This window comes from Mustela putorius, unplaced genomic scaffold (genome assembly GCF_011764305.1).
Source record: "Mustela putorius furo isolate JIRA1106 unplaced genomic scaffold, ASM1176430v1.1 tig00003983_pilon_pilon_pilon, whole genome shotgun sequence".
Taxonomy (NCBI): domain Eukaryota; kingdom Metazoa; phylum Chordata; class Mammalia; order Carnivora; family Mustelidae; genus Mustela; species Mustela putorius.
This window is the reverse complement of record NW_025422123.1, coordinates 10,780,872-10,803,229: the sequence shown is the minus strand read 5'-3', so window position 1 is coordinate 10,803,229 and position 22,358 is coordinate 10,780,872. Positions and strand designations below refer to the sequence as shown.

Sequence of the window (22,358 nt, the reverse complement as noted above, 5' to 3'; positions counted from 1 at the left end):
CCTCATGCAACCCACACGGGGCTGGAGGCTCCACTTCCCTGGAGTGCCAGATCCCAGGGGGGGCTCAGGAGGGAGGAAAGAACTGGGAGGGGGCAGCCCCTGATATGCCTGGGCCACCCCCCCAGGTCTCCAGCCACGGCACCAGGTACCCGTCTTGGCTCTCAATAACCCTTTCCTGACCACACTACTAGCGTGGGGGGCACCGATCTGGGGGAACCCTGTCTGCACCCCTCTTTGCCCCGGGTCCGGCTCGGGGCTATTCTCACTGAGGTTGGGGGTTCCCTCCCTCCCTCCATGGTGGGGGAGAGTGGTGAGATCCCCATTTTAAATACCTTAATGAAAGCAGGGGATGGGGGATGAAGGAGCTTTAGATCTAATAAATTATTAGCGGTTTTTGTTTTTTTTTTAGTGTCCGTGGGGGGCGGGTGGGGTGGGGGCAGGGCGTGGCCTCCAGGGCCCCTCCCTCCCCTTACTGGTGAATCTCATTCTCTATGAGGCTGTCCTCATAAGACTGGAAGTCTGTGTCCGTGAGGCCATCAGGCGGCATCAGCAGCTCCTCATCTTGGGATGAGGACAATGGGGGCTCATCCCCTGAGCTCCCAGGACCCCCATCCCCGTCCACCTCCGAGTCCTGCAGCACCTGAGCGATGTATTTCTGAAGGGGGAAAGGAGTAGAGGGTGAGGGTGGACAGCTGCTCCCTGTGGCGAGGGACCCACTGGGGGATCTCAGGGTCTCTGGAGAGCAGGACAGTGAGCCTCCCAGAGGGAGAGGTGGGCAGCCCCCTCAGTGAAGCCAGATCTCTCCCGACCCCGGGGGCTGGAACAGGCTTCACTTCCTGGAGGACTAGTGGGATCCCCCCTGGTTTTGGGCAGAGCCTCAGTCAGCAACTCCTCCCCCCACCCCCCTGACCCCCCTCTGCCACGATGAATCCCAGTACTCACTGCAGATTTGGGGACAGCAGCAGCAGTGGGGGGCCGTCCATTGCTTCTGGGGTCCACAGCATCTGTCTCCGTGTGCTCAATCTTGAGGGGTCCAGAATGAGTCAGGGAGTGGGGAGCTGTCCTTGCCCTCAGTCGCCATCATGACCTCATGCCTTCCTGAACCCTTGCTGCCCCGCCCTCAGCTCCCACCCAGCCCCCTGCTCCCCTGTACCCCCTTGAGCTTCTGCCCTCAGCCATCCCCTGCCCCCCTCGCCCCACACCTTGTAGTTGTGGGCACTGAGGTATTTGAAGTGTCCGAAGCAGACGTGGCAGAGACAGATGACGATGGTGATGACCAGGACCACGAATGTGAACATGGACGTGGGGGCTAGGAACCCTGGTGGGGGGTACGCAAAGGATGGGGCTGCTACCTCTCCTCTGGGCAACCCCTCCCAGGGGCCCACCACCCCACTTCGGCTACCTTCTGAACGCAGTCCTGCATTCCTACATGCCGTGCCATGGCCTGACCTGGCTTCTCCTGGGCTCCTTGTCTGCAGCCCTTGGCCACCACTGGCTCTCCCATGGCTTGCTCTGCCTCACTCTGGATGGCATCCTCCCCCACCGTGCCCTGCCGCCCCCCCCCGGGGCCGTGTGTGTGTGGGGGGCGGCCCTCACCGGTGCGCATGGTGGAGAAGAAGAGCAGCCAGAAGAGGCAGAGGATGGGTGCGGCCACCACCTGGTTCACAGCCCCTGAGTGGATCTTCTTGTCCAGCTTGGCCGGCAGGTAGGCGTAGTAGAGATTGTACCTGTCTACCAGGTGTTTCAGCAGCATGTACATGAGCCCTGGGGGAAGCCACACGGGCTCTGACCTCGGAACCAGTGCTGCGGGGCCTCTGTGTGTTCGTCCCAGCTCGTCCTAGTCCTTCCCAGACGGCTGACAGGCTGGCCTTCCTCCTCCTGTCCCAGCCCCAGTCCGGGAAGAGCCCCAAGCCCATCGCAGGAGCACACAGTGTCCCCTTCCTCAGGCTCCCCGCCTCCTTCCATAGCCCCTCACTGAAAATCCTACTGTTAGAAGTCTGTTCTTTTGGTCAATGAGCTTCTTCTTGAAACCCTTAATTTTTTTTTTTTTCTTACCCTGTCCCTACACAGAGGAGTATAAATTAGGTGCTAAGTTCTGTTTTCCTGGGGCCTGAGGGAATGGGAGCTTTTGAAAGGATGAGGAGGTTAGTTTGGGAGTTTGGAGCCTTTGATAACCAGGGAGAGTGGTTAAGGGGTAGGTATGATGAGGCGGACAGCGGAGGGAACTAGTAGGGTGACAGCTGCAGAGAAACTGCTAGATTTCAGAAGGAAGAGCTGCTTAGTCTGAGGTGCACAGCTCAGCTACCACGGGGTACCTCTGTGAGCAGCAAGAGCCCAGCCCCGCCCTGGACTCCAAAGGTCATTCCTGAGCTTATGGGACTGTTTCCAAGTGTAGCAGCGGACCCCGTGTGAGTGTGTGCATGTGTGGGAACACCACTGGGGACATGTGATATATGTCTGAGTATGTCAGCTGAGTGAAGGCACTTGGTGTGGATGAGTGTGGCCATGTCAGGGTGACTCTGCCCAGGGGCCTGGCACACCAGCTGGGGCCAGCCTGAGCTGAGATGGCTTTCCCCCTCCACCCCCCCAGGCCGGGCCCCAGACTGAGGCAGGGACCAGGCGGGAGGCCCGAGGGGCCGGTCTCCCAGCCGGGGCCCTGTCTATTCGGGGTGGCCTGCCTTACTAGAGTGAAGCAGGTAAGGTCCTGGGTCCCCCCGAGCAGGGCCCAGGTCCCGGCGCGGCGGTGCCTACCGAAGGGCACGATGATGGGGCAGGTGATACTGTAGGTCATGACCACCGTGAAGACGCACATCATCCAGGCGTAGGCTGCGCCAAACTGGAACTCGTAGGCCTGATGCTGGGGGGGAGAGGGGCAGGAGGGTGGCTCAGGGAGGGAGGGACAGGCTAGAAGGGTGCAGGGAGGGAGGGAGGGACAGGCTAGAAGGGCGCAGGGCAGGTAGAAGGGGACAGGAGACTAGGAATGAAGCCATGGGGAAAAAGAACCCAATATCCAAGGTGCAGCAGGGTGAAGCGGATGGAAAGAGAGGCTGAGGCTGAGGGGGAGTTCAGGGCAGGGACAGTGATGGGCCATGGGTTGAGGGGCGTGGGACCTTTGAGAGATCAGGGGCTGGCAGGTAGCTAGGCCTGGGGGATGGGATGCCCAGGGCCCTTGTGTGGGGTTAGGGTGCAAAGACCCTAGGTCTAGGGACCCGGACCTCCCCCAACTCCCATCAGAACACTAGACTGTCAGGACTGGCTGGGTTATCTATGTTGATCCATCGCTGCACATATGGGAAAACTGAGGCTCCAGATAGGAAGGGGATATCCCAGGGCCACGGAACTGGGTCCCCCAAGTTTCAGCACCCATGTGCCCCCACACCCTAGCATGGCCGCCACTGTTTCAGACTGGGCCCACCAGGGGGCGCTGCGTGGGCCGCTTCGGCCCCAGGCGGCCGTACCCGCTTCACGTTGCGCCTCTCCGCAGCAGAGCGCGCCAGGCAGAGCCGGATCATGTACATGAGCAGGCCTGGGATGCGCAGCAGGTCCATGGCGTTGCCGATAAAGGCGGAGGCAATGACGTAGTTCACGAAGAAAGCGCCGTTGTCGGGCAGGAACACACACCTGCGGGCACCAAGTGCTCCAGCGCTGCCCTCTCAGGCGACCCAGCGGCTGCCTGCCCACGGCCAGCATGCCAGTACGCCACACCTCCGCCCCCGATGCGCCTTCCTTCGTGGGGACACCCCAGCTGAGCCCGCAAGCACCCATGCCCTGGTGCTCCCTAGAGCATGAGCCCCAGGGCAGACGACAGACTGTCCACAGACAGGTCCAACACCCTCAGTGTGAGTGGATCCAACCCAAGGGTGTGAGCCTGGAGGTGCCCCAAAACTTGTGCCCTATAAAGATCATGAAGAGTGCTCCGGAACCCTAAGACCATCAATGATCAGGGTATGACTGCCTGAGATCCCCACAAAGGTCATGAGACCCTAAAAGACACCAAGAGTGTGAGCCCTAAGAATACCCAGGATGTACCCCCTCAGACCTTAAATTAAGCCACAGTTACCCCCAGAGTGTGAGCCTCAGATACCTCCAGAATGCAAGCTCCACAGACCCTTCCTCAGAGATCTCCAGGGTGGGGAGCCCCAGCACCTTTGTCAAAGCCTGTGACACCCCAAGTGTGAGCCCAAGATTTTTACAGATGGCTATAGCAAGACCCCTAGACCTTGTGCTCATATATACAGTCACGGTACGTGGCCCTCCATCCCCTCACCCCCAAACAGCCTCCTAGGGCTTCCCAGAAAAGGTACCCCATAAGGAACTCCACAGTTCTGGATAAGAGCCTGAAACTACAGAGGTCTTCCCATGACTTGTGTCCCATAAACCCTGGAAGTATGAGCCCCATAGTTCCCCATAAATACTCTGGAGTTGTGAGCCCAAGATTTCCACAGATATTTAAAGCTGTGGACTCCAAGGACCTTCAGGGGTACCTCCAAGTCACTCCCCAATTATGACCAAGATCCCACTACAGATGTCTCCTGTGTGAAATTTGACTGCTAGAGTTAATCCGAGAATACAAGATCTTTAGGCTGTCACCGAAATCCCCCATTGTGGGTTCCAGAGCCCCAAATATACCTTGAAGGTACCCTCTACATGGGTTCCCAGAGAATGAGCCCCAACACAGACCCCAGGGACATCTCCCATGTCTTATACCTGAGCGCTGTGGTGTCATCTTGGGATGACTCTGCTCTGCCATTTGAGCTCCCTACCCCCACCTCCGGTGTGTCTTAGGCATATACCCCACCCCCGGTCTTTTTCCCTGGGGGCCCAGGTCACTCACTCAAACCGAATAGCTGCCTCAGCCAAGAATTTCTTGTCAAAGAGCCAGCGGAAGAAGAGGTCCAGGCTGGAGAGGAAGAGTAGAGAGGTGTGGTAGGGGGCTGGAACAGCCCAGAACACCAGGGGAGATGGATTCTAGTCCATGAGCCTCTGGGGATGCCCCCTAGACATGGGTGCCCCAGCTCTGTGAGGGAAGTGGGAGCCTGAACTGCTCCCCTTGTTCATCCTGCCCCTCCCCATCATCCCCAGTTCCCATTCTATCCTCTGCAACCCACCTGCTCAGTCCCAGCGAGGGCAGGAGCAGCACCATGAAGATGAGAAAGGTGTAGCACTTGTGCATGGTGGTCCTGTTCTCCCCAGAGCTGGGGCAGGGGGTACAAGGGCAGAGATCAAGTGAACCAGCACCCCCTGCCCCAGGCCTGCTCCCCCAGCCAGTATGGTATCTGCTGGGATGGGGGCCTCCCAGTGTGAGATGCTAGCCAGCCTCTCTTCCCTGGCAGCTCTGGGACTGCCTGGGGCAGGGAGGCCACAGGGGAGAGGGCTTCCCAGCAGGGACAGCCAGACACCTAGGAGGCCCAGAGCGCAGGGCATGTGCAGTGTCTCACCGTGTCCAGTGAGCTTCGAAGAAGGCTGAGTAGTAGACGATGGTGGGGAGCAGGGCCGAGAAGCACCACAGCAGCAGGGTGGGGAAGAACTGAGTGATGATGGGGTTCTGCAGTGGAGCACAGAGGGGCGTTTCAGGTGGGGGCTGTCTAGCAGGCCCCTGTCTAGCGTGCTTGGCTTACCTGCCCCCTGCCCCCTCCCCCTCTAAGCCCCAGGCCCCATGGCTCTTGGGGCCCTGTGGCAGAAATCCAGAACATTGCAGGGCCAGAGCAAGGGTTGGGGCCGGGCTCATGAATACCACTTCAGGGGGAGTTACTGTCATGGTTAGCATTGGCTGAGTACTTCCTAAGGGCTGGGCACTGATCACGGGCTTTATGTGCATGGATCTTCCCAACAATGCTATAGGCCCATTTTACAGATGAGCAAACTAAGGCAAAAAGAGATTCAGTAGGTTACCCAGCTAGGTGAGCAGTGGCGTGGGGATGGGAACCCAGGCCAACTGGGTCTGGTGTATTTTGCTCTTATCACTCAGGAATTTTCAAACTGTCTGACTTTGGACTTTGAGGCTCCAAGAAGGTATGCTGTGTGTGTGGCAGGAGGAACAAGGGAGGAGCTGGTGGAAATAACCCCTCACTCTATGGCCATCTGAGCAGCCTTGCTTTCCACACTGGGGTTCACCCAAGAGACCTTTTGATTAAGGCATCAGAATCTAAGCTCGGAAGCCAGTGGAAGTCTGAACCTCTGTTCTTCCGTTGGAGAGACGGGGTTGGCGGCAGGGGTTGGGGGCGATGAGGAGGAGGAGACTTTTCTGAGGTCACACTGTCTGTTAAAACTGGCCCGGGCTCACTCTCTTCTCTGGTATCTTTCTAGGGCTGTGCAAACCCAAGGGTGGTGTCTCTCGGGGGAGGGGGCAAGGGCATTCTCAGAGGGCTCTGCAGCCTGTGGTCACAGGGAGCTCTTGATGGGGCTGGGCTGGCCAAGCAGAACCGGAGCTAGCCCGGGCCAGAGGACATTCTGGCTTCCCCCTCCACCCCCCGCAAAGAGGGCTCCGAGGCCTGGTATCTGTGTCTCGGGACATAGCACAGAGGGGGTGGTATGGGGCCTGGGTCTCACATTGAGGTACTCCACAGGCTTGGTGACATTGAACTTGTCCATCGTGGTAATAATGATGGCAGGGGTGGTGAGGAAGAAGAGGAGGATGAAGAGGACGACATTGATGACCAGGCAGCGCAGCCACCAGATGAAGCCTCGGATGGAGAGGTGCTCCCTGGAAGGCAGAGGTGAGGGTCATTCTAGGGATACCCCAGCCCTGCCTCCCTTCCCCATTCCCTGCTGCAACCACCAGGCCACATGAAGCCTGTCCCGGCCACCCCGCAGTGCTCACCAGTAGATGTTCTGGGGGTCAGGGGCGTAGGACACAGTCCAGTTGGAGATGTGCAGGGACTCACTGCAGGACGAGGCCCGCGGCTCCCCACGGCAGGTGCAGCCCTGGCACTTACACACGTTGAAGTCCTTGAGGATGCTGGGGGAGGGGGGCTGGTTACTGCCAAGGGCTGGCCATGAGCTCAGGGACCCAGGAGCCCTGCTACTCCCCAGGGCACCAGGATGGGGATGGGCCGCAGGACAGGGGCTCACATGGCGGTGATGGTCTCATTGTGGAAGGTGACGAAGGCCATGCCAAGAGGCTTCTCGTTCACCTTCTCCTTCTCCCGCTTGTAATCCTCCTTCAGCTTCTGCTCCAGCTTCGTGTAGTACTCGATGGCCTCCACCTGCCAAGGGCAAGTGAGGCGCGGGGGGGCGGGGGGCGGGGAGGGCTCTGGTCAGAGAGCCAGGTCGCTCCCTGGCACGTTTGGTGGCACTGACCCGGGCCTTACTCCAGGCCAGGCGCTGCTCTAGCCTTTCTACATGTTAACTCATGTAACCTTCAGAGCAATCTGGAGGTGGGTAGCTCCATCTTACAGAGGAGGAGACTGAGAGGCACAGAGCAGTCGAGAAACTTTACGAAAGCCACAGAGTCAGTAAATACGCACAAGGCTGTTCTCTTGGCTGAGCCCTTCTGATTTGGGGTTTGTAAACCTGGGTCACTGTATGGATGGGGACGAACCCAATAGGGGAACCGGGGCTTCAAGGACTGTAGGGACAGGTGGGGCCCTGAGGGCAGGGCTGCACTCTGCTCCCAGTCCCGGGCCCCCCAGCCCTACCCCACCTCGGGGCCTAGCCTGCTCTGAGAGTCTGTTTACCTTTGGATGGTTATGTGCAAGGCCCGTTTGTGTGCGTGTTCCTGGGGTCAGGGGACCCAAGTCTGGAATTGGGATCTGTCCACCTCTTCCCCATACCCAGCTGGAACTCTGGGAGCCCAGGGTCACATTGTACCTGCTCACAGCCTCGTACCACGCAGCAGCAGAGGTGGCCGCAGGGTTTGGGGTTGATCATGGTGGGGACATTCTCCTTGCTCTGGAGGTTTGTGAAGTAGAGTTTCCCCCGCTCAGCCTTCTTCCTGTGAGACCCAGGTGCCCAGTCACCCACTGGCCCAACTGGGGCTATGAATGGCAGGGAGGGTGGGTAGGAAGCTCAGCTCAGGGGTCGTCTATGTCCACTCCCTAAGGACAGGGGTGAGCCTACAATTGGATCAGCTTAGAACACATGGTTCAGATGCGCCTCTATTCAAGGGTCTTCCTATCCATCCCTTAAGGGCCAGAAATTCTATGATTTGGTCTGAGTTTCTTATACTGCAGCTGAAGAAGGGTACGTCCTCAGATTAAAATCACATGCCCTGGAAAACACCTGGAAGGGAAGCTGGGTTCCCATGCTGCAGCCAGGATGCCCCCTGCAAAAGGCAGGGGCCCCTCCTGCGTCATCCCCCCCATTACCTCTCGGCATCGAGGAACATAAGACGAGCCACGTTGTAACATGGGCGAGCTTCAAGAACCGTGCAGTTGGGATAGGCCTCCCTGAAACACAGTCCACCATTATTGTCTGTAGGAACTCCGCCCACCTGCCTGCTGCCATACATCAGGCCTGGGCCAACGGCTTAGACCTAGTAGCTGCTCTGTAAACACGTGCTGAATGAATGGATCTATGAGACGGTCATTCCCTCATGCTCACCCCCTTAATCCCCCAAGCCCCAATCAGGATCACCATCTCCCCCACTCCTGCTTAAAGGCTGGCCACTAAATTTAATCAGAGTCTGTTTCTTAAACAAAACCACAAGCTGACCCCTGAAACAGACAAGCTGAACTCTGAGCTCTCCACGGACATCCATCAGGTCTGGGATGAAACACACAGTACGCGTACAGCACCCATGTACTGAATGGATGCCTGGTTCTTGGGGTTTACTTCCTCACGGCAGGCAGGACCCTGTCAGAGTCCCCCCAGCCCACCCCGCTGGAAACAGCACCCCTTCCTGACTCCTTCACTCTGTCCCTCTCCCTGCTTTGGTTTTCTTCTCGGCGCCTACCCCTGCTTGACGCCATGTCTGTCACTAATTCGTTTGTTTATTATGTGCCTCGTCCACTGGGATAGGAGGTGAGGGAAGAGGCTGTTCTTTTTTTTGTATACTGCTGAAACCCCAGCCTGGCTCCAGCGCAGGCACACCGCAGGTACTCAGTAAGTATGGGTTGTTAAAGGCTTACCAGTCCAAGCCGACAGCTGATTCCAACAGGACAGTAATATTCAGATGTCACCTAATTCGGAGCACATGCTGTCCTTAATCCTCACCCAGACTGCCCCCTAATGCTGATCACGGCTCGGACTCCAGATAAGATCCCAAGTCGCTCTTGTACTGACTGAGGAGGATCTAATTTTAACCAATATTCTGTAACTTTTGGGAGGGCAGGGCCTGTTTCTAATTTGTTTACGTGTGGGGTATAGAAGGTGACAAGACAGGTGTGTTGAATGAATGAGTCCACTATTGCTGATCACAAACTACTCATCGGTGGGCCGCCAAAAAAGGGGTTTGCAATCTGACCCTGGCTAGACACTACCTCCCAGTCCGGTTCTGATCCGGAACAACTGACTTCCGATCCAGGCCACTTAATGGTGGATCTAGACCTCTTGAAGTCCTGATCCTGATCACCAAGGTCCCTTATCAAGGCCACTGGCCAACTCCTAATTCTGGCCACAGACTGACCTCAGACCAAACTCTCATCAGACCCTGCACCGGCTCCTAAGGCCCACTTTCCCCAGGGAAACCCCCGAGAGCTTAATGACCTTTCATTGATTTTTATGGCCCCAAGGCCCACCACAGTGCTTTGGCATCATCTGAGAAAGTCTGCTGAGTGTACAGGTGAATGTATGACAGGATCCCTAACCCTGTCCACACACTGTCCCGATCAGTGAGGAGGGTATTCCCCTCCCCATAAGGTAGAGCCCCAGAGCTAGAAAGAGCCTCGGCGAATATGCACACCTGGGCTCCCTCAGTATCCATGAAGGCCCAGGAGCTCCTTCCTCCTGGTCTGCACACAAACCTCAGAATATCACATCGAAGTCTGAAGCAACACACCTTAAAGGGCCCATGGACCCTGAGTCAACAACCCATGACCCAGTTCAAGCTGGGTGGGGGTGGTAGGGGAGGGGATAGGACCCCACTTTTCTCCCTTTTCAAGTATTTTTTGTATTTCCCCTGTTCTGGCAGGTGCCTCTCACCCAGCCCAAGTGCTGGAATACCCTGGACTCATGTCATTTTCCCGTGGTCTCACCTCTATCCCTGCATCAGCCCCAGACCTCAGTGCGAGGGCAGGAGGAGTCTAAGGGGCTGAACGGTGAAGAAGGGCCCTCAGGACCTGGGATTGGGGGTAGGAGTGGCCACTCACTCAAAATGCTTCTTGATCTTTTCTGACTCTGCATATTTGGAGATTCCGTTGATGAAAAGAGTCCGCTTCACCTGGGGTGAGAGGGGAGTGGGTCTGCCTTCCGGAGGAGGAGGTTCGAGAATGTGCCAGGAGGGTGTGGGGAACAAGGAGCTGAAGGGTGGGAGGAGGCCTTCGGGATAAGCCAGGTCCCAGGGTAAGCCAGGAGAGTGTATCTCATTGAAATCACGCAGCAAGCTTAATGAAAGAGCCATCTGGCCTCTTGCTCCCAAGCGGTCATTGGGGGAGAGGAAAGGGAGGCCGGCTCTCTTGACCCTCAGGCAGTAAGGGCCCAGTGCCATGGCTGGCCTGGTGATGAATGCAGACAGTGTTTGTCACTACCACAGCATCCCCACAGCTGTTTCCTGGGGGCCAGGCACAACACAGGTGCTTTCCATGGGTCCATCCACTTCCCCTTCCCACCGACCTCAGGAAGGTTCTGTTGTCCCATTTTACAGACAGGGAAGCTGAGGCTTAGGGAGGTCACTTAATGTGGATAGGGGCTCTCGAGCTGCAGGGCCAGGACAGGAACCCAGGTGGCCTCCTCCCAGCACAGACACCCCTTAGGGCTGAGGCGAGCAAGGAGGACGGAAGGGAGGAGGCTGGGGCGGGGCAGGCTGGGGCTCTGCTGCACTCACCAGGTCGTCCTCCTTGTAGCGCATCTTGGAGGTGTGTCTCCGCATGCTGTAGACAGTGAGCAGCAGGTACAGGAAGGCGAAGGAGGTGTGTAGCCATAGCAGGTTGTTCCTGGGAAGGCAGAGGGGGACACGGAGCCACTGGGGATGGCAACACACTCAGACAGCCCCCAAGCTCCCGCTGTGAATTCAGCCCTGGTACGGGGTCCCCCACCTGCCCCGGTCTTTGGGCACGGACCCCCTCCCAGGACAGGCCCCACACTCTACGTTGTCCAGGCCCCAAGATTATTCCACTACAGCTGAAATGGCCCCAAGAGGTCATCTCTTGCTGCCCTGCCCACTGGCTACAGTGCCTCCCACCCCAATTGCCTGCTGCCATCTTTCCTTGGCCTGCAGTCACACAGCTACTTCAGGGTCTGGTCTTTCCTGGGGCTCCCCGACAGACCTCCACCTCCTCTGTCTCCAGTCCAAATCCTCGGGGTCCCACAGCCTCGTCGGCAGCCTGAGCCACCTCTCCCTACCGTGTGGCCCCTTGCACCCCTCCCTGTCATGGCTAGACTTCGGTGCAGACCCTGACCTCCCTGACTGGCTTCCCCACCTTACCCTGATTTCAGGTTGGCAATGGTGGTTCTCCCAAAGCTGTAGGCATTGTTCTCTGGGGAGGGGGTAAGAAAAGGGAGAGGATGATGCTGGGGTCAGAACACAGGTCCTCTTGCCCCCGATCCTCTGCTCCCACCACCCCATCCTGGCCCTCACTGACCCAGCAGGTCCCCTGAGAAGTTGACAGGCAGCACGATGCCCACAGAGAGGACACCCACGACGACCAGCAGCCCGATGATGTGCCGCTGGAAGGACAGGTAGTGCACCGCATCGCCCCCACATTTGTCCCGGATCTCATCATCCCTGCAGGTGAGGGGCGGCAGAGGACCTAGGTGAGGCCCGGAACAGCCAAGAGGTCACAGCTTGCCTGCCTTGCCCACCCCCACCCCATGTCCCCCCAGCCCCTGCTGGTCTGGCACCACTGTGGGGGTGGGGTGGGGTCTCTGGGCCCCCTATCTTTTGGGAAGGGAGTGGGGAGAAAGGGAGAGGGAAGGGGAAGGAAGGGAGAAGAAGACAGAGAGAAGAGAGGAATAGAGGGGCGACGGGGAAGGCCGCCGAGAGAGGAAGACAGGGTGAGAGATGTGAAGCAGAAGGGTATGGAAAGGGCAGGTGAGGAGGGAGAGAGGCAGGTTGGTGGGAAAGGGAGAAACGGGAGGGAGGACCTGGGTTGGGGCCACAGTGGTGCCTTATGGGTGCTGGAGAAGCACAGGCATGGGGGCACTGGGGCAGGGGCCCTGGGGCCTGGGCCGGGGCGGTGGTGGTGCTGACCTGTCTGGGCCTCCTGCCTCTCTCAGCGCTCACTGCCTGCCTGCTGCACTCGGGCTCCATCTCCTGACTTCTGCCTGCTGGATACTGGCTCCTGCCTGTTGCTGGCTGCTCCCAGCCTGCCTGCTGCCCCCACCCGCTGGCTGCACGAAGCTTTGAGGTGCAGGGGCTCCAGCCTCTGCCCTCGGGGCGGGGGGTGGCAGGGGCTGGGACAGCTGCGGGCAGAGTGGGCCCACCAGGCAGGGGGCACACAGGAGACGGGGTGGGGGTAAGGTGAGGCAAGCTGAGGGGACAACGGAGGCCGGGACCCCAGGGCCTGGCCTCCTGGAGTAGGGAGCAGGCGGCTGGGCTGGCTGGGAGCACTAAAGGCCCTCAAAGCTGCTGGCCGCTGGACTTTGTGGGGAAGTGACAGGTTCTCAAGTTTCTGTTTCTCTCTCTCCTTAGAGTCTGAAGACTGTTCACTTACTTTATCCTGAAGATGGCTGTCAGCCAGGAACAGAAACCCTAGGGGACAGAGGGCTATCAGCTGGAGTCCCTACCCCTCCAACCCGAACCCCCCTTCCACCTCAAATCCCAGCCACCCTATGTTCGTGACCACCTCTGGGCTGTGGCCCACCTTGGCACAACTTCCACAACCTCCCTCCCCTCCCCCCAAAAGCATCACATCCAAGAGGGCAAGAGGGAAGGTGCCAGCCCTCAAAAGAGAAAAGGACTAAGGGCAAACTGGGCTATCTGTGGATCTCGTGCCCAGAGCTGTACATCCCTGCAAAAAGCCAACGGGGCAGCGCCAACAGAGGAAGGCCTGAAGCTGTGTGGGTCAGGGGAGGGATGGGTGGGACTCAGGGTTCTAGCGAGGGCAGTGGGGACCTCCAGACCTGTAGCTAACAAGCGTTTTCAACATGGCTGCCAACAGCAGAGGGGCGGGCCAAACTGCCTGAGTTCTTGCCGTCTTTCTTCCAGCACACCCCAGAGGGACTGGACCCCGCATCCCCGTGAGCTGCAGTTCCTACCCTCAAGCTCCCAGACCTGCCTTCAGCCAGAAATTCACCCCCCTGACAGCAGGCTGGGGACATATGGGGGAAGGCCAGATGGAAAGACTCCTCCCCCACCTTCCTCCTAGTAGAAAGGCCGGACTTAACCCAGGATTGGGGAGAGAGGTGCCTTCCAGCTAAGAGGCAGGACTGCTCCCTGTAGCGGACATCACTTGAGTCTGGGGACCATCCAGACACCTCTCGGTGGGCAGAGGTGATACCTTTGCTTTGCCACTCACCAGCAGGAGTCCAACTCAGGAGGCTGACTGGCTTCTTCTACTGTGGCTGCTATAAGAGCTGCTGTCCCCAGGGCCCCCAGCCCAAGCTGGACTGACCAGGGCCATCCTGGGGCCTAAAGATTAGAGTTCTGTCTAGGACCCCCATGCTGGCTGAGTGACAGGGGCCAGGCAGGTAATGCCTAAGCGCTGGGCCTGATGTGAATGAAGGTCTGGGGACTGCTGAGAATCCCCAGGTACAAGCCTTGTCCACAGGGGCCTCTGTCACTCAGCTATGACCCACAACTGGCCCCACCCCACTGAGGGCCACCATGCCACTAGCCTGCCATCTCTGAGCAACATGAAGTCTATGTTTGCTTGATGGACCAGAAAGGCTATTGTTACTTCCAAAACTCTAAGGGAAAAGGGGTCCTTAGGATTAATTGGGGGGTGGGGGGACAGGCACAGAGTTCTATGTGGGACGAAGTTCAGGATGTGTGATGCTAGGCTGGTGCTAGCTTGGGGGTCACCATGGAGCACAGAGCCAGGAGTTCCAAGTCTGGGTGGGTTTCCTGCGGCTCTTAGACAAGCGTTACCCTTATGAGGAGAAGGTCACATTCCATAGGTCCTTGACCCTGTACCACTGGAGGCCAAGGCTTCTGAGCCTTGCACCCTGGAGGAGGAGCAGGAGGTGAACAGGTCTGGGGAAGGGCACTCACATTGTCTCTTTGGTCAAAGTCGACGGAGCTGGAGACAGACGTGAGACGCTCATACCGGTCATGACTGTCCCCGTGCATAGCTGAGGCCACACTGGGGGTTGGGGAGGTGAGAGATCAGAGAGCCTAGTGAGTCTGAGCTCCTGGGGAGCAGGGCTGAAGTGGGGGGCTCCCACTCCAGGTCTCCAGGAGCTAGACAAGGCACAGAAAGCGCAGAGGCTGAAGCGGGGAGGAATGACTGCCTTCTCCCTGCCTCCCTGAAATCCGCCTCTTTGCTTCAGGAGGCCTGGGGGGTACCAGTGAAGGGCAGTGGGCAGGGAGACATTGTCTTCATTGTTACCCCTGAAGTAACAATGTGAGCAGGCCCTGCAGTTCTGGAGCTGACCAGCAGGGGATGGGATGGGGGGGCAAGAGAGCCACTATTATGCACCGAGCAATGGGGAGCTGAAGGAAAGGATGGACTAGGAGAGCCCCAGAAGGGCTAGGGGTATTGGGGGCTAGGGGATGTTCCCCAGGTGGGCCCCTACCCTCCCCTTTTCCTGACCCCAGCAGCTGCCGAAACTCCAACGCCAGTCCTATAGGCAGAGACCATGATGTGACCTGAAAGGCCAGACTTGGGGCTCCATGGAAAGCCCCCCTCCCAGGCCTCCAGAAGGGGTGAGCAGAGAACCCTGAAATACGAAGAACTAGTTATTAGAGGATGGCAAGCCACTGGTGACACCCCCTCTTGTCTCTGTGACCAACAGGTGAGTGTACTGTAAGTTCCCTGGAAGACCGCCCTTCCAGCCCAGTCACCAGGAGAGCAGGGCACACAGGAAGGGGCTTCTCTCAGGCTGAAAGCCAGACGGGAAGATGGGGGAGTGAGGCAGAGACAAGTTGGGGAGCCCCCTGCTCTGCAAAGCACACCGCCTGCGTTAACCTGAAACACGAGCCTGCAGAGGAGTAAACTGCAAAGAGAAACCAGTAACTTGGCAGGAAGAGAAGAGAAGCATGAGAGAAAAAAAGAGAAAGCTGGTTTAGTGGGGATGAGGGGGCAGGTGCCCCACATACTATTCCTGTTCCACTCGCTCCCTCTCCTGCCACCGCTGACGCCTGGGGACAGAGAACAGACAAGGTTAACAGGAGTGGTGGGGGAGGGTCCCCAGGGACTAGCAAAGGACAGAGGCCCATGCCCTCATGTCCCCCATGTCCATTCTGGGACTGGACCCTCTTCATCCCCCCAACAAAGGGGGATGAGAGAGGGCTGGCTCTTATCCCTGAGAAGTGTGTGTGTGTGTGTGCATGTGTGTGTGTGTGTATACAGGTAAGGGAGAGTACCAAAGCCTTACCTGTCTGCATCTGTCACCAAGGCCAGCCGCCCGTAGTCCCAAGCCACCTTCCGGAGGATGGAGAACAAGAACAGCAGTGCCTGAGGGCAGAAGGAATGGTTGGCAGGCAGACAGTCTACCCACTGGACTAGCCAGGAAAGCAAGGGCAGAGAGGCTGGGATTTTGTCTTAGAAAGGGATGACCCTGGCTTGGGTGGACGGTCAGGGGCTAGGCTTGGGCTGGGTGATGTGGACCCCTCCTGCAGTTAAGCCTGGGGAGTCAGAGTCAGGTGGAGTGGTTAGGGTAGCAGGTCTTAGTGAGCTATGTACAGGGTGTGGATGCCAAGTGTACGGTTGGCGAGGGGATAGTGTGTGGGCACTCACAAGGAAGCACATGAAGTCAAGAGCCAGCACGGTGGGGACACCCCCAAAGGGCAGGCCCTGCAGGACGGTGCTGCGGATTCGGGCACTGTAGCAGTAGTCCTTGGGGTTGCTGTTGTTGAGGGCCGTGGTGCCCAGAGTGGCCAGAAGGAAGGGCAGCATGGCTGCTACTGCCGCATGGTCCTCCTGGGGGGAGAGAACAGGGGTCAGCTGGGCTTGTCCCTGATCCCCATCATGGCTCCCCGCTGGAGCATGGGGACAGGGAGTGAGGGCAGATCCGCCTGGCAGCCTGGGTGGGTGGAAGCACTGGCTTCCAGAGATAAGGGCCTGGGGAGGGGAGAGTTGAGTCACATGGATTTACCTTCATTGGCTGTAAGGCTGTGACCCCACCCTGGGTCTGGGGAACTTGGCCCAGATTTGGACTGGGGAGACTGGTTTTTCTAAGCTGGAAGTTGTGAGTCTCTAATGTCTGCCTCCCACCACCTCCACACACACACACACACACACACGCTCGCTCACACTCACATGTTTGCTTTCTCTTTTCCTCTGTCCCTGGAAACTGAGTATGAGGGAAGATGGGGGAAGTCTTAGGCCTGAGGATTCAAGCCTAGGAGGATGGGTCAGGAGCAAGCTAGCTTCTCCTGATCTTTTCTTCCAACCTCTTAAAAAATGGCATGGTTTAATCTGCTTAGAGTTTTCAACTCTGTTAATCACTTTCTCAATACAATTGTCTTAAAAAAAGAGAGAGAAAGAAAAAGAAAAAGATGTTTAGCTTCCAAGCTGGTCCACTGTGCTCAGAGTAGGGACCTAAAGATGGGGTCAGAGTGGGAAGTCAGTGAAAGAGTAGGGTTCCTGGGTTTGTGTGATCTGCCTGGTCCCAGTCACTCCTGCTGACTCTCGTTGCTTTCCCCCTGCCTTGGAAGCAGCTACACCCACCTTCCCGCCAGCTTCCTCACCTCTTCAATTATCTCAGCACAGGGGTCACCTGAGTGGTGTGAGGACTACAACTCCCAGAGTGCCCTGCTCCTGCCTCTGGAGTAGAGCAGGCTGGGAACGCCTGCCCTCCAGCGAGCTTTTCCATTGGCAAAGGGAGAGAGAGAGTGGGCGGGGCCTCTTCCCCCGCCCAAGCGCCCTGCAACCAGGGTACTACCCTCCATCCACGATCCCCACACCGCTGCGCGGCTGTCCAGCCTTCTGTGGTCTGGGTGGATGGGGCAGGGGAGAAGAAGGGAAGGGCCAGCCAGCCCGGATACCTGGGTTCTAGGAGTGCCTGGGGACGAAGCCTAGCAGGGCTCTGGGGAGGCTCCTAGAGTGGAGGAGAAGTGTGGCCGAGGCACTGCTGCCCCACCCGCGTCCTATTGGGGGGCCCCTGGGGACCCCTTCTGCTGACAACACTGAAACTCTGCCTTGAGGGGGGCTCCCCAGGGAAGAGAGAAAACCAGACAAAGAGAGAGAACAACAAACCTAGAATCAGAGACAATAACTCTGGGAGCAAGCATCCTCCAGCCCCCGGGGGCGAGGGGGGAGGGGGACTCAGAGGGTTTCTCCTGCCCACTGATCCCTGGTTTTCCCCAGCCTCTTCCTGACACTTCAATTACAGGGCAAGAGTCACCAGCTCTTGCATGGAGGGGGAAGCTGTGGTTGTTTATGTTTCACTTGGTCCCAAGGAGTCTCTGGAAAGCCTATGTTAGGAAGGCTAAGGAAGTACCTGCCTGATGTGTTATGCCTCCCTCTTCCCTGCCAGCTCAAGTTGCCTTAAAAAACCCCAAAACTCCATTGATTGCAACAGGCACCAAGTGCCCACTGTTTCAAGAATAATACATACGTGTTTTATTTAATCCTCGACAATCCTGAGTTGGATATTATTAACATTTTAAGATATGGGCACAGGGGCTTAGAGAGATTAAGTAACTTCCCCTAAGTCACACTGCTAATAAAACAACGGGGTTGGGGTGCCTGGGTGGCTCAGTTGGTTAATAGGCTGCTTTTGGCTCAGGTCATGATCCCGGGGTCCTGGGACCTAGCCCCACATGGGATTCCTTATTGACCAGGGAGGCTGCTTCTCTCCTGCCTGCCATTCCTCCTGCTTGCGCTTGCTCTGGGTCTCTCTCGCTTGCTCTCTCTGTGTCAGATAAATAAATAAATTCTTTAAACAGAAAAAGATGGGGTTCAAACCTACATCAACCTCTTTTTATTTTATTTTTTTAAGATTTTATTTATTTGTCAGAGAGAAAGAGGGAGAGAGAGCAAGCACAGGCAAACAGAATGGCAGGCAGAGTCAGAGGGAGAAGCAGGCTCCCTGCTGAGCAAGGAGCCCGATGTGGGACTCGATTCCAGGACGCTGCAGATCATGACCTGAGCCGAAGGCAGCTGTTTAACCAACTGAGCCACCCAGGCGTCCCAACATCAACCTCTTTTTAAAGCTAGAACAGTGTTCAGGGCACCATGCTCTTCTGATGTGCCTAGAACAGGGCTCTGCATAACATGGAAGCTTTGTACATGCCCATTAAATAGTCTCCAGCTAGAAAACACCAGAGCACTGAGGCAATGTGTACGTTCAGGTGTGTACACATGTGCAATGTGTGTGTGTGTGTGTGTGTGTGTGTGTGTGTAGGGGAGAGGTAGGTGACTGATCTCTAAGTTGGGATGTGGGTGGGGGTGTGTCTGGGAGCCTGGGTATGTAAACATAAGATGCATAGAACGCTGGGACACCATGGTTAAAGGTGAGGTTAAAGGTAGGTAGAGGTAGCTTGGGTCTGTGGTAGTTGGGGGCCCTCTGCAGAAGCGGCTCCCCTCCCTAACTCCCAGCTCCAATGCACTCTGGCAATCAAGACAGATTCTACTGTTTCGCTAACTCCAAGGCTCCACCAGGCCAGAATGTAATGGGTACAGACCCCTGGCATTCCCCCCCACCCCCCCGCCACCAACATTAGTCCTCTCCACACCAAAGGAAGGGAGAACACTCTGGGAGCTTTTAAGGGGACCCCATAGGGTGGGTGAAGGTCCAGGCAGATGCTTAGTAACTGAAATGACCATATCCATCTGCTGCCTCCTTCTTTATGTCACAAAACCCTCTCCCCTCCACAAACGCATTGATCTTACACTGCCCCCCAAACCTAAGGAAGGCAGGGCACACTTGCTGGATCAGATCACTATCACCCACTTTACAGGGGAGGAAGCAGGGACTCACAGAGCAGAAGCAACTCACAAGAGGTCACAGGGCAGGTAAAGGGTGGAGCCAGAGCTGGTGGTTCTTCAGGTGGACTGGGTCCTCCTCTGAGTTCCAAACTGTGGGGGCTGTGGGGTGGGGTTGCTGGGCTGAAGTTCACCTAGAGCAGCTGCTCAAAACTTTTAGTGAGAGTAGCTGGTTGGAGGGAAGAGATTAAGGCCCAATATCGGGGTGGGGTGTGTGTGTGGGGGTGAGTTGGGGGCAGTTCATCCACTCAGCCAGCTGTATTCTGGAATTTCTCTAGTCTGACACTGAGGCTTTAGCTGACAGTGTGTAGAGGGTGGTAGAAGATTTTATTTCCAGCTATTGAAAGGTTGTTATTTTACAACCTTTGCGCTGTGAGGGTGGGGGAGTTGTAATTTAAAAGCTTTTTCCTTCCAGATTTATTCGGGAAGATTTCATTTAGGGCCTGTGCTCCTAGGAAGGCGGTGTGGTCTGAAGGGAGGAAAGGACAATGGAGGCCCACTCTGCTACTAAGTAACCTGGGCATCAGTCTTCCAAACTGTAGCAAAGATGTGTTAATATCCTTGCCTCATCCCCCACCCCCAACTTCACAGGGAAGGGCAAAAAGTATCACTGAGTGAGGATAAAAGCAGTAGGAAAAGGATGTATTCTCAAATGTTTATTTTACTCTGATTTTGTGCCAGGTACTGTTCTAAGTGCTTTACACGTGTTATCTCATTTCCTGGCCATCAGGACCCAGAGAAGACACTGAGGTACAGAGAAGATACACAACTTGCCCAATGTCACACAGCCAGTCTGTCACAGATCCAGATATGGACCCAGGTAGCCTGGCTTAAGTATATGCTCCTGGCCACTGCATTTTGCTGCCCTGGTCAACAGAGCAGCTTCTACCAGGGGCCTGGGAGTTGGGGGCCACAGAGTGCCTGCTACAGCTCTGGAGAAATGCCACATCCTATTTCTGTTTGTCCTCCTTCTTGCCTGCTGTGAGACCCTCCACTAAGACCTTGCGTTTGTGATTCCAGGTTCTGAGAGAAGTGCAGAAGACAGGTGGCAGAGCCTGGGAGCTAAGAGTTCAGGCTCTAGGGTGAGACAGATTTGGCTGCTGACCTGGGAAAATACATTTCACCACCCTCGGCCTCAGTTTCTTCATCTGAAAATGGGAATAATAATTCAGTTGTGTGGTTTGTTTTGAGAACTAAACAAGATGACTTACGTAAAGCTCTTAATACAGTTCAAGACATGTGATAGATTCTAAAAAAATCAGCTAATGTTATTGATAAAGAGAGGCATAAAAGGGTTGGTTTAGTGGAGGAAACTGGTAAAAATAAAAACAAAGGAAAAGAGACTTTAATGATAGAGCCCCTCAGTCAGGATGGGGCTTCTTTTTTAGACCCAAGGGCTTATATGGCCATTCAGGACTCTGCCACTAAGTGGCAGGGAGTGGCCCTAAACTCTTCAAACATACCGAATCCATTTGCAGCAGGCCAGAAAGGTGGGGGCTACGGGAGAGTAATGTTATGCCAGGATGGGTCAGGAGTTCAGAGAAGAGAACCTGTTATTGATCAGCAGCCAGGCAGGGCGCCAGCTTCTTTACCTGTTATCTAGTTGATCCCTATGATAAATCATGTAGGGAGCTGGTAGTAAACACACTTTTAAATTAAAATTAAGGTTCAGACAGGTTAAGTAACTTGTCAAGGTCACACAGCTAAATGGCAGAGCTGGAATTTGAACTGAGGTCTCTAAGAAGCCATTATCATTGGAGAGAACTCGCAGGATGTCCGAGAAAGGGGATTAGCCAGCCTAGCTACCTTTAGCTACCCACCACCTGCCTTCTGCCTTGCCACATCCCCACCTACCCACCCATAGGCCAAGACTGAGTTGGATGAGCCAACAGCAGGTCCCAGCATGTGCCACCTGGAGCAAGCCAGGGCCTGGACCCTCTGGTGCCCTGGAGGACAGTCATGTTGCTAGCACACTAGGCTGGAAGCCTGGTAGACACTCCCACTCCTCTCCTCACATGCACCTGGGAGGCAAGACTGAGGGTCCATCCTCAAGAGGGATTGGGCACAGCCACATTTTTCCTGGACTGACCCAGGGAAAGGCTAGAGTAGTACTGGGTAGAGAAGCTGGGACTCTCCTGCCCCCCCCCCCCCCAGGGAAGTGGAGGGCTGAGGGGCCAGACCTCCCCCCAGGGGACCCAGGCAGGTGGCAGCACAGAGCCCCAAGGGCAGCCGGCCCCTCTGACCTCTCCTCTCCACTTCCCAAGCGACCTTCTCTTCAGAGGAATAAGGCGCCAAATCTTTGGGACTGTCCTCTCTAGACGGTCAAGAAGGCCAGGAGGGACAAAGCGCGCCCCCTCCCCCCAACGGGGCCTTTGCCCCACTCCTGGTTCCGTCTGAAACCTCTCCCCACCGCACCCTCCAACGCAGGCCTGGGCGGCTCATGAATGAACTGCACTGTGTGGGGCGCAAGGAGAGGACACGCTCCCGGGGCCAGTCGCCTCCCCAGCCCGCGACCAGTCCCCAGACGGGCCGGGGGCAGCTGCCGGCCTCACACCAGCTCTCGCGAACCCTGCCCCTGTCCGAGCCCAAACCCCTGCCCCGGGTCGGCTTCTGGGGTACTCAGCCCCGGAAACAGGAGAAAAGATAAAAGAGACCGAGGGCAATGGACTTGGCGACCCTGGAATCCAAAACTCGGGGGCGGGAGTGGCAGGTTCCCCACAGCGGCGGCAGGCTGATGGGGGCGCAGCTGGAACCCTGGAGGGGCGCGCGGGGGACGCGCACCTGGATCGGGCAGGTGGGAGAAGAGTGGCGCTAGGGGGCCGGGGGCGGGGGTCCCGCCCCTCGGGATCTCCCCAGGGGTGGGGACAAACGGCGGTGAACATCTGGACCTTCGGGCAGGGTTCGGAGGACTCGCATTTGGCTCAGGATGGTGCGGGGATGGGGGCAGCGCGCGGCACCGCTGGGTCCCGCGGGCCCGGGCACCTCTGGGTCCCGCAGGAGGCTGAAGGGAGGGGACACGCAGCTGAGTCCGGGGTTTTCTTTGGGTGGTGGTAGGATCCTCAAAGAAAAGAGAAGGGGCTGGGGAAGGGTCGCGTACTCACCCCCAGGCGTAGACTCGGCTCCGGCTTGGAGCCCCGGGTTGGGGCGGGGCGGGGCTGGGGGAGGGGGAGGGGGAGTCGCTGGGCGGCTCGAGCTCCGGGCTCCTGCGGCGGCCGCGGCAGTGTCTGGGGG

General features: G+C 57.1%; 1 protein-coding gene across 2 annotated transcripts; it reads right to left on the bottom strand.

Annotated features, from left to right (window-relative positions):
- Positions 1-107: 107 nt before the first annotated feature.
- On the bottom strand, positions 108-22,351 carry TMEM63B (transmembrane protein 63B). Of its 2 annotated transcripts, XM_004739808.3 has the most exons (24): positions 22,229-22,351; positions 15,936-16,118; positions 15,574-15,653; positions 15,296-15,337; positions 14,249-14,339; positions 12,750-12,787; positions 11,679-11,821; positions 11,522-11,573; positions 10,922-11,030; positions 10,248-10,318; positions 8,307-8,387; positions 7,810-7,933; positions 7,072-7,205; positions 6,821-6,958; positions 6,550-6,703; positions 5,439-5,545; positions 5,109-5,195; positions 4,835-4,900; positions 3,459-3,621; positions 2,752-2,857; positions 1,597-1,764; positions 1,203-1,318; positions 943-1,023; positions 108-655 (listed from the first exon to the last, which is right to left on the bottom strand). In XM_004739808.3, exons 2-24 carry the CDS (start codon positions 16,092-16,094, stop codon positions 470-472), a joined length of 2,496 nt encoding a protein of 831 aa, XP_004739865.1. In that variant the 5' UTR covers positions 16,095-16,118; positions 22,229-22,351; the 3' UTR covers positions 108-469. The 2 variants fall into 2 exon arrangements, with proteins under 2 accessions (XP_004739865.1, XP_012917343.1); XM_013061889.2 differs by lacking the exon at positions 15,296-15,337.
- Positions 22,352-22,358: the final 7 nt, after the last annotated feature.